The following is a 12,076-nucleotide window of genomic DNA, read 5'->3' as shown; positions in this document are numbered from 1 at the left end:
GCAGCCCAGTCTGATGCTAGCATGTTACTCAAGTTAATCTCCCCTCATTACCCACACAGAGGTCTAGCAGGCAATTCAGTCCATGAAAAATCTCCGTTTCTCTCTGAACCTGTCTTTCTCCAGTCACTTTAAAGGGAACCTCAATATCAAAAATCCTAGCTACTTCTAATTTAAGAGAGTAAGATAAATGGTGAGAGTGCAACAAAAAGGTCTGTAAGCAGCAAGAAAAAAAATCATTTAAAAAAAAACAGGTGTACTTCCTAAAATCTTTAACTGCATTCACTACAATAACAGACCAGCAAGACACAGAAACACAGGATTACTATGGGCAGAGTGGCATACAAACTTCTGTGTTCAGAGCTGGGCAGACTGTGTCTCTGAGAGCTAAAGTTCAGGAGGCAGATGTGGGAGTGGGGTAAATAACACACTCAGGTCATCCTAACAGGGCAGAGAAGGAAAAGCTGGCCAGAAAATCAAAGTGGAAACTTAAGAGACGCTCTAGGGGAGAGAAAATCTGGCAACTAAGCAAGTGCCTCTGTCACTATGTGACTGAAGGAGGCACAGCATCTGACCTGCTGTAAACTCCACCAATACAGGCCAGGGAGGAAGATGAGCAGAGCCAGCTGATGGCTTCACGCAGGGGTGCTGACACACTGGAAAGCTATGTGTGGGAGAGCAGTCCCACCCGCTGAGGGTTGGGATGCTGATGAGAACCACATGAGCCCTCCAGCAACTGAGCATTCCTGCATTATGTATCTGTTCTCTGGAGAGCAGTGACCTGTCAAAGGCCATGTGATGTAAGCGTGCTGCCAGCAACCAAACACTGTCAAGCCTTTCTCTTTCCTGAGGTGATGGGGCCACAGCTGATGGGTCTGCTCCTGTATGCAATTCATCAGCACCTAGAGAAGCATCCCCCAGAGCAGGCTGTCTCTCTGCTACACACTTCTGTATCTCTGCTCACATGTAGCTGAGAAAGGAAGAGCAGTCTTGCTGGAGAGGACTGTAAGGACATTTGGACTGTGTCCATACATGGTCAGACGTGAGATGTGGCTTTTGCATCCCTGCATCTTCTTGAACATAAGCCTACGTATGTGCACATGTGGCTGATTCTGTGCTTAATGATTATATGCCTCTGTCTGAGTATACCTCTGGGTTTTCACATCTTCCCCAGGGTGTGAGTGATTGGGTAAAAAGCACATCCATAGGCTAACAGTCATCTCAGCCTGCACACAGAGACATGCACACTAATGCTTGTCTCTCCTAGACCAAAGTAAAAAGTAATGGATCTGATACGACACAAACGCGAAAAAACACAACAGCTTCAGATAGGTCATGCTGAATTATCCCAGTGGAGACCCTGATTGAGCAGGCCTGATGTACCAACGTCTAGCAGGCATTCAGATGCCAGGCTGATGGACACTGTCAGAAAGGGAGCAGAGTAGTGCAATACAAAGAGCAAAACAAAGCCAAACAGGCACTTTTTCTACTTTATGCAGATCTGAGGGAGACGTTGACAAGTAATTAATTGCCTCCACCCTACTTCCTGGGGTACTTTTCTTGGTCTGAAACTGATCCTTTATTTTGGTTTTTTTTTCCTTTTGATAGTGGGAGAAAAAAGTTATTTGACAGTGCGACAGTTGTGCTTTTCTTGGTGAGAAGGAACAGTATGCTGTGACATTTTACAAGAAAGCACGTCTAAATGGGCTGAACAAATAAGGAATGTGCACAATGCAACTGCAGGCAGTAATTAATTTCCACAGCTCAAAGCAGTTCTCTAGGAAAGATTCGCAGGAGTAGTGATGGGCAGTTCTGTGAACGGAGACTCATCACAGTGGTTTGTTGCAAACAGAATCAGGTTAAGGCAGATGAATTATCAACACTGCATGAGAGTAATCTTGCACCTGTGATATTTGTAGCTACTTGAACTTCACCTTCTTTTCTCTTACCACGATGAACAGCAGAACCTAGTACATTTCTGCCCTTCAAAGCACTAGCACTCTTAAGCACCATTTTCACGTCTCATATTGAAAACTTTGGAGAAATTATGACGTTTCTTCAAAGATTCATTCTGTTAAAACAGCTGTGACTTTTACAGTTAAGTGCTAGTACTTCTTTTGCCTCCACTTTAAAGAACTTTGTCCTTTTGAGGGAATACTTAGCATGAGTAGTCAGCACTTGATCAGCAGGCCAGATCCTCAAAACAGTGCAAGTTCAGTACCACAGTTAGCAGACAGATTCTCAAAAGAGAATACAGCTGTGTTACGTGTTCCTTGCTGCCCTTGCAAGAAGTCCTGCCCATGCCTTCAGCACTGCCATATCATTTCTTTTGATATGTCTAATTATCTGTTTCCTTCCTTCCTTCCCTAAAAATCACCTAACACTCTGTTCTTGCACATCAGAGCATGGAATAACAACCTTCAGGCCTCAGCATCAGATAGACACAGCGGGAGGGCTGGAATGGGGTTTTCCTGAGCCTATTCTCTGCCTGACCACTTTCCGCTCCCCCTCGTACAAAGCATCAGTCAGCGGCAGCTGCTTCAGAAGCAGCCACTGACCTTGGGCAGCTACAAAGGCTAGGTCCGTGTGTGCCGACGTGTTCTTGTCAGCTGCTCTGTGATCTCCCCAGGAAGAGATGAGTGCAATCTGCTTGTGATTCACGTATTCCTCTCAGCCATTTGATTTACTTCAGCATTAGCTTTTGCATCTGTGATGTTCCAGAACAACTCTCCTTTCCCAGAGGACAGACAAGGTGACATCTCCCGCTCCCTTTCAGTTCAGTGGCAACCAGCGATGTCTTTTTGCCCCCAGAAACCACTGCCTTTTTCCAAGGCCTTCTCCTATGCGTGAGACTGTTCCCATCTTTGCAGTCTCCCACAGCTCATGTCCTCCTGACAGACACTACACAGCAGGACAGCAGATACCTTTATCTCTGCTGCACCTTCACTGTTTCTAGTGGGACCTGCTCCAGGGTTCATTCTGCCCCGGTGCCTTTGTTTTATATAAAAGCATCTTCCCCTTCCTCTCCAGCCACTGTTGCCACAGAAGTAGGGGAAAGTGGTCCTTAAATCGGGGGAATGCGGGGCGAGCTGTTTCCCCAGAGAGTCCCGAGGAGGGCGAGAGAGACAGCCCTTCAGCAGAGGAATGGCATCATCTACTGGTCAGAGGGACGGCTGCAGCGGGCTGCGAGACCTCACTGGGCAGACGGACTGACCAACTGCAATAGCAAAGCTTTTAAGGTGGGAGTGGAGGGGAGGGAAAGGTGCACGGGAACCTGCCGAAGAGCCCCCAGGAGCCCTTGGCTAGTGAGGGACAGTCGGGAACTCGCCGTTCCCCGACACTTACAGGAAACAGCTCCTTTCTCCACCTCGTTTTTTTAACACAGAGTCAGCAAAGAGGGAACAAAAAGCCACATTGTGTATTTAGCTGGGCACTGACATCTAATTTTCTAACCTTCTTTCGCCCCCTGGGTCAAGTAGGCGGTTGGCATAAACACCAACTCACTTTTCCACCGAACCCCAGTTAAAACTTCCTAAGCAGCTTTTCTGGTGTTTATGAGAGGCACCTGTAGACATGTAATACAAATTACTATTCTGCAAGAAAAGACTAGCATACATACTCAGTGAACTCAACCTCACTGATTTCCCCTTCTTTAAGTCTAAAAAAAAAAAAAGGGGGTGCAAAACTTTCCATTTCACTTCAAGAGTGGGACACTTGCAGGCCTGCCAGGGTGGACTGTGCTGCTGATTGTTATCTGAGCGTGACTCAATGCCTTTCTTGAGCAATGCAACCTTTAACTCTGCATTTCCAAGGCTTTTCATGTTTGGTTTAAAAATAAAAGCAAAATAAACTCTTCCAACCCTGATATTTTGGTACAACTATATTTACTCCAGCTGAATCTTAACTTCATCATGATGCGTCTCTTCCTGTGGGATTTAGCTAAAGTTTGCAAAGCGTTTGATTTATGGTGAACTGTTGAAAATTCTGTCTAGGGCTGCTATACAGCTGACAGTCTGCTGTGCATTCATTATGATTGTTGTTGTCGGACCATTTCTTACCTCAAAGACCCTTTCTCCTTCCCCCATCCCCACAGTCTTGCTTCCCAGCTTTCCCCAGCACAGCTGTAGCACTTGCTTGGGAAGCAGTTGTATTGCAACAATATCAAGAAGACAAGCAGAGAATAAGTTTACTCTTCTGCATTGGGTGCTGTTTGGGTAACATCCTGTTCATTACACATTTGTGGTGTTTATTTAACCTCTCAGGGTGCAGTGCTTTGCATTGATTAATCCCAAATGCTTCCTAGTTTCTTCCAGATCCCGTTGCTCTTTGGTGCATATTGTTTCTTTTCTCCTGTGGCTTTTTCTGCTGCAATGTCACCCCCATATACTATGGGACAGTCAGTGAGACCTCATTCATCAGAGGCATCTCCTCTGGATATGAGAAGAAGCAAGTTTATGTTTAATTGACTTAGACAATCTCCAGTCACTAGAAGTCTTGGCTTGGCTTCCAAATTGTGAAGAGGAGATGTGGAGTAAGGGGAAGTGAATGCCATTTCCAAAGAAAACCTAAGCAAAATCCCCTACCCAGGAAAGTCAAATGTGTTCCAGCATGGAGGGGAGTGCTGACTAGAGGTTTTGGCAAGGATGTTGAGACACAAAGCATATTAGTGTGAGAGGTGAGTTGAAACAGGCATCTGCTACCAGGAAACATCCATACTAACTGGGGTTTTTTTCTATCCTGTGGCAGGTGATGGACAGCTCGATGCCTCTGATTGGGGAGCATGTGGAAGAGGACAGACAGCTTATAGCCGATCTGGTTGTTTCCAAAATGACTCAGCTTGCCACAACTGCTGGATCTACGCCCTCACCACTGAGGCCCTGGGTATGAGCAAGGAGACCTCACAGCCAAGTTGTTCTCCTGAATTGTTTTTTCTCTTTCTCTTCCTTATGGTGTCACACAGTCAGATATCTCAGAGAACTGAACATTCCCACAGGGATTATTAGATAATTCACTCCTGCTCTTCCAAAGAAGTCTCCCATAAACCCTTTGAAGTGGATGCCCCTAAGAAACACCTCTCTCTCCTTCCCTCTAACTGTGACAACACACTGGTACTGTGGACCATGCATTCAGACATTCTGGCTTGCTAAACTGATAGATTAATATTGAAGATAGACATTTTTAGGCATGCTTGTAACTCTCAACTTCACCTCCATCTAACATGACCCTTCAGGGTAGGTTTCATTCCAGTCTTAGCCCCCCTGAGGAAAATCAGCGCTTCCCAGAATAGAAAGTGAGAATCTCCACCAAGAGTTGTTCCATTCCTTATGGCAAGCTTTCTTCTTTGGACATGTCCTTCACCATTATCATCAGGAGGAGGCTTGACTAATGCTGAATTCAGATGACAGACTGTCATTTTTTGCACTTTGACCCCTTAGTGCTTCTCATTGACATTAATTTCACAGTGGCAGTTCTGTATGAGACACACAAGAACATAAGCTGCGTCTCCAGGTGTATATGCTACACCTCTTTCTGTACCCAGCAGGGAGGCAAGCACAAAAGTTTGAGGACAACAAATCTGTAGAAAAGAAAGGACAGGAGAGTAAACAAGCTGATAGATAACACTGACTGCAACACAATGGAACAGTTTCTATTTCCACTTGAGAGAAAAAGTGGGAGAAAGCACTTTAGGTCTCTCTGCCACTGTCATATGACAGCCCACTCCTGCTAAACCAGGTGCCCAGCAGGAAGGGTATCCAGGGTAATTCCAAACTAGGTTTCAGCTAGAGTGAAGGGGAAAACATTTAATAGACACTAAAAATGCTTTGAGGCAGCGAAAGTGATAGACAAGGGATGGGATTTACTCTGGCCAAAGTGGAATCAACAACTGCTATCTGAAATAACCAAGATACAGAGTGTATAAACTAAGAGCAAAGTAGAAGTCAAGAGAAATTGAGAATGTAGACAGATGCATCTGTTTTCTATGTCTGTAATATAGCAGTACAGGACTGGATTTGATTACAACAGACCTAAAATAGTGCCAAAATAAGAACAAAATAAATGGTCTTGGAGGAAAAGGGTATCAAGAAGAGTTAAATAAAAGAAAGGTCTTCATCAGGAATAAAACCTGTAAATATCTGTATATAAAATCAAGAAAATTAAGACCACAAACGTGTTAGCTAGAGTGTTTTGCTATAAACACTTTGGTACAATGAATATTGCAGAAACTGCACAAGCTACAGTCACTAACATAGTTTCGTAGCACATAGCTATAAACGTGCAGAGAGAAATAATTACATGTGAAGCTGGAGAGATGCAGAACTAGAGATATGGGTGAAGACTTCCACAGAACCATAAATAAATAACATAACAATTCGGAATAAAAGGACAACAGCACTGAATCCATAGAAATATGAACTGTCATATGTCCTATGGGTAGGCACAGAGTATCTATACATATTATTGGAGCTGTCTATACTAGTCTCTGGATCAAGAAAAGCTAAGAAATTATGAAACAGAGTGCACAGCATTGACAAGAGATAGAAGAAGGAACAAGTCATAATAATGTGAGACTGCAGCTATCAAAAAGCAAACCAAATAGCACAGTGGGACAGCAAATGCAGAGAGAGTTCGCTATCTCTGTAGGTGTCTGCTTCCTGGAACTGCAAAATCCAAGCACACTAGGAAACAACACCTTGTCCTAGCGTTAGGAAACAGCCAGGTATAAATTCAGAACATGAATATGTACCATGAGCTTTGATGTCCAAGGGATGTACATAACTTCAAAAAGTAACGATATGACACAATCCGTTAGAAAAGATGATTTTAATAAAAGGAGAAAATTAATCAACTCCCTGGCATCAAAACTAAACCCATATTTTAGACATTATTTCAGAGACCATTGGTTTCCAGGATGCATATATATTGTTCTGATCTGCTCCTGAACCAGGAATGTAAGAAAGAAACTTCTAAAGTGGCAGAGTGGTAGGGGACATTCAAGACAAAGGGAGGGAAAAAACCCTTCCAAATTTGGAAGTATGACATGTAAGAAGACCTTTATGCACCATCCTGTAAGTAATAAAAGGAAAGGTAAAAAAAGATTTTGAAGAGCAGATAGAGTTGAGAATTAAACAAATTCTCTGAGTTTATTAGAAGATGGAACACTACCAAAGAACTGGTGGGCTCTAAGGGTCATCCAAAGTTAAGAGAAAAAAGGAAGGCAACAGGGACAGTGCTTTGACTCTGGTAAATTTGCTGAAAGTGAGAAACTAGATACAGTTATTCCTGATTAGAAAGACGAGGGAGAGAAAGGAGATTAAATCAGTAATGACTGATGTTTTTGAAAATTATTAAGCCTCCAGACCCAAATGGCAACATTTGATGGAGTGAATTTAGGATGGAACTAAGCTGCCAAGAAAAAAATGTGCAATTTCATTAGACACAGTTCCCGCTCTAGAGGACCAGTGTACAACACAAAATATGTGTTTAAGAAGATGTAATGCTAATGTAGAAAAGTAATAGACCTTTTGAATTATCTCAAACACTAATTTAAAGAATAATACAGAAGATTAATAAACCCACAGAATCACAACTTAAAAGCGTCTTCTACATGATTTTGTGCAAAGAAAAATGTCCCATTAATTTCCTTTTTATTCTCTTCCCCTCATTTCTTTGAGAATTCCTCTATAAAGTGGTAGATAACAGGCAATCAGTCAAAATAATGGAGCTAGACTGTCAAAAAGCCTTAGGCAAGGTAACAGAAAAGAGCTATTAAAGAAAGCAAGCAGAGAGTGGCTAAAAGGCAAAGTTTCCTTGTGGAGCAGAAGCTGGCCCCAGATAAAGACATAGATATGAGAGATGGTAATTCTTGCAGAGTTGGGAGAGGGGATACTTAAAATATGCTAAGCCTGGTCATGTTGATAACTGGGTATTGAGCCCAGGGCAGAATGTTAATGATAACTTGGTTTCACGGTTACAGTTTTGTCCTTCTCCTAAACTCTCTGTCCCATCTCCATCCTTTCTCCTCACTGTTTCCCTTCCAAAGGCAGAAGACCTTGGGCTGTCTCCCACCCTTTCATCTCTGAGCCTCAAAGTCCCGTTTTGCCTTCCTCTCTGAGAAGCCTTGGGTTGGCTGTAGGCAAAGGCCATAGAGGTGAACGTGAGACCCAGTTCCCTTTCTCTGGAAGGTCTAATCAGGATGTCTCACTGCGTCGGCACAGTAAATTTCCACCAACACCAAGGCAGGTTTAGTGCCCCGAGCTACGTAGGGCTAGAAGCCATGAACGGAAAATTCCCAGGATTTTATCCCTCTCCACTTGCAAGTCCCAGATAAATACCGTAAAACATGGGCTGGGGATCTCACCACATTTATGTTAGTCACAATTCATTTGAATGTTCCCAATTATGAAACATTTATTCCTATTTCCAGAAACACTTAGCTCACTCTCCTGACCTTCCAGGAGCCTTGAAGACCCTTTTATCATGGTGTTCTTCACATAAATCGTCCAGCACGTACCAGCCTATCTGTCTCCAGCTTCCTCTTCTTTCATAAACAATTTTGTGCAACAGAGTTACTCAGACTTTTGTTAACTTTGGACCAGCCCTTTGTGCAACTGTTCTGTGTTGCTTAATCTGCTTATTAAAATATCTGTCAAAAAGAGTAAACAGTGAAAGAGAAGAAAGCGCAGATGGCACCAAATTATTTGCATTAGTCAGGACCAGGAATGGCAGTGAAGAACATTTGACAAGAGCTATGTATGCTAAGTCACCAGCACAGCACATGAAACTCCATATGGAAAACTGAAAGGTAAGCTTAGCTAGGGAGAGAGAGAGAGAGCATAAACAATCTGTAGACCTTGCAAGTGGCATTAGCCATTCCCCTTGGGAAAGACTTTGTCACATCCAGGCTAATGAAAACCATTGCTCAGCCTATGGTTGTGTTGACAAGAGAGAAGAAGGAAATTAGGATACAGGAGAAATGAGCTGGTGATGAATATAAAGGGCCCAGATACTGCTTCATCTGGAATAATGTAAGTAGGCCTCTGGCATCTGCAGAAGGAATCACAAAGCTGGGAAAGAGAAGAGGGTGATGAAAACAATTAGGGGCCTGGAAACATTCCCATGGAGGGACCGAAGGGATTCAGACTCTTGGCTTTACAAAAGAGGTGCATGAGAGAGGGCAGCAAAGGTTTGGAAAATAATGAGTGGCCTAGCAAGGGCAGGTTGTGAGAACTATTCTCAAAACTCAGAACAAAGCAATGGAGTTAAGAAATGGGAGAGGCAGGGAGGCTGTGAGCTGAGCAAGACTCTAAGGGTCTGGTTGTAAATATCAAACCAAAGTATCTGGAAATGTTGTAAAGATTTTGTGGGGCAGATAATAGGCTTCATGTTTCAGGGTTGAAGCTGGTCCTTGCTTATTATCAATCAAGAGGAGACCCCTTAGGATAAAGAGATGATTATTCCATAGATGTTTACATGGTTCATCCCTCCTTCCTTTGGAACATCTGGTGCTGGCAACTGTCCAAAATGGGAGATGGGAGTAAGGGATCCCCTCAGGCCTGATACATTTGGTAGTTCCTGATTGCCTGAAAAACATTCTAAATTGTAACTTCATTGTTATTCCCTGTGAGCAAACAACTTCTGTGCTCTTTATTACTCAACTCTCCATTTCAGTCCCCTGAGATTTTAGCAGCCAGATGCGCTCTGTGTGTGTGTCTGTGTGTGTGTATGTGTGTACATATGCATACTTAAGGAAAACTTAATGACTTCACAGTTCCTGTATTACCTCAAGGCTTCTCTTTGGAGACTCTCTATTAACCAGAATGGCTTTTTCTCCTCTAGCCTCCACAAGTTCAGCCTGCATCAATGAAACCTCAGACTGGACCTCAGCTTGGACAACTGTCCCAACCACGGCCTCCTCCTCAAGGTACTGTTCTTTGTATCCCATGACAGCATGGCCTGTGAGACTTAGCAGTTTGCCTCCTAAATAAAAGCTATCAGGGTGAAGGCATCACTTGCTGTTCCAATTCACTGACAAGGGGCAGCAAATTCAGTGTGCTGTTAAAGCAGCTGCTGTCATATTCCACAGCAGCTCAAAAAATGGGATGAAAATTTGATACAGAACCAGCTGACACTTCTGGTAGGACTCAGCTCAGCAAAATGAGGGCACTTAACCTGGCAGGGAAGGAGGACTTTCGGAACAGAAGATGTTTGTGTTTGCACAGAGCTGTAGAGACTACAAGTGTTAAGAAGTGATAGGAAGATGCTAGTGCTGTCAGGCCTGGGACAGAAACCAACATGGTGATGCCAGGATCCTTGATCTGTCTGTCCAGGTGTTCCTGTCAGCAAGAGCACACTCCCAACTCCTCCTGACAGCAGAGCAGGTTTGACTCACATGGCTTAGTCAGAACAGGTTTGATTTATTGTTCTGATTTATGTCGAGGTGATGAACACAGGACTGCCCTGTGGATATCCACTCAACCTAACCAATTAGACCCTCCTTTTTGCCACCTTTGTCCCTTCCTTTCTCCACTCCAATTTCCCACCAAATTAACACCCACCTCTAATTATCTTTTCCTCATTGGCCACTGTTTTGCTGTATCCAAAATTTAGTACTTCTGATACCAAATGCATCCATGTAATCTTGGCAGTACATGGTGTAACTAATATGAATTGTTGGCCTTGCAGGATGCTGATCCCCATCCGTCTCCAATACTCCCCTTGTCTGTGAAGATCTTCTCACATAACTCCCCCTTGACCACCTGTGAAATCCAATCAGCTCTCACAACACTGCCACCAGCTGCCACCACTGCCACTGCCAACCTTTGCCAGCTTCTCACACTGTTGTCTGTCATGACCAGCAATTTCTCATGCCACATCCAACTGTTCCACATCCTCTTCAGTTCTGAGATATTGCTACCCATACAGCTGAAGCCATGTGCTGATAATGCTGCAACAGATGTATGGATAGTGATAGGGTGCAGTCTCACATCTACACTGCTGGCCCCATGAAGGGACTGGACTGCTGACCAAACCAGCAGATCCAGCTTTCATTTCCTGCAGACTTGGCTTTCCAGTGACCCTTCCTTCCCAAGGCAGGAAGAGCCTGTCAAGGATAAGAAATCCTAATTATACAGAAGAAAACAGCACATTCAAGTGACTCCTTTTGAGAAGAGTAGAAGAGCTTCTTTAGTGCTGAAACAGGTAGAGAAATGGACAGCTCTAGATGTGGGCATTACACCAGTTTTAAGCTTATGAGAGAGTCTTTCCCTTATCCTTCTGCATGAAGCTACTCTTGAGTGTCTCCCCTTAGCAAAAGTCATTCTTCCATATATATTTTCCTTGCATTTCCTCATGTTTGTGCCTGTATGTCCCTTTCAGGTGGACCCCGCCAGCCTCAGGGATCTCAGCCTTCACGGACAAATGCACCTCCCCAGCAGCGGCTCTCTCCTCAAGGACAGCAGCCCCAGAGTCCCCAGTCCACTTCACCTCAGCAGCAAAGGTCACCTGGATCTCCACAGCAAGTCCGATCAGCAACTGGGTCCTCTCCAGTCCAGGCATCCAAGGCAGGAGTGTTCCCTCCACAGCAGCCTAGACCTCCTGCCCAAGGCCGGGCTCCTAGCCAGCCAAGCCCCACTGAAACATCCAAGCAACAAGCCACCCCACATCCCCATCTGAAGTAGGTGCTCTGTTAAACTACTACTGTCCATAGGTATTAGAAGAAGGCTGTCAAAAAAGTACCCTGAGCTGGCACTAAGGACTTATCACCTGTTGTCAGCCAGTAGTCCTCAAGAACAAAGGCCTGGGCAACTGTGACTGACTTCAGAGGTGATGCCTGGGCATAACAGGCCACCACCAACCTCTGGTCAGGAAGAAAAAGTTCTACTTGACATCTCAAAATTTTCACCTTCTTCCTCTTATTCACATGCTCATTATCAATCACATGCTCCACCCCTTCCCCACAGCTTCTGCCTTCCCAGCAGGCTGTATGCTTCTTACAGGTTGCCATCAGCACGAGAGTCATTCCTTCACAGTTCCCTCAATGCAGGAGCCACACAAGTTTCTTTACCGGGCAATTTTTTCT

The 12,076-nt window shown here is 44.2% G+C and overlaps 1 protein-coding gene across 1 annotated transcript in view; it reads left to right on the top strand.

Moving 5' to 3' along the window:
* SYN3 (synapsin III) overlaps positions 1-12,076 on the top strand; it is a 176,760-nt gene that overhangs the window by 161,024 nt on the left and 3,660 nt on the right. The window contains exons 10-12 of the mRNA XM_062011848.1: positions 4,744-4,878; positions 9,835-9,919; positions 11,374-11,671. Of these exons, the coding sequence (XP_061867832.1) occupies positions 4,744-4,878; positions 9,835-9,919; positions 11,374-11,671 (518 nt within the window). The remainder of the gene's footprint in view (positions 1-4,743; positions 4,879-9,834; positions 9,920-11,373; positions 11,672-12,076) is intronic.

This window comes from Colius striatus, chromosome 1 (genome assembly GCF_028858725.1).
Source record: "Colius striatus isolate bColStr4 chromosome 1, bColStr4.1.hap1, whole genome shotgun sequence".
NCBI classification, from domain to species: Eukaryota; Metazoa; Chordata; class Aves; order Coliiformes; family Coliidae; genus Colius; species Colius striatus.
This window is presented reverse-complemented; position numbering and strand designations above follow the sequence as displayed.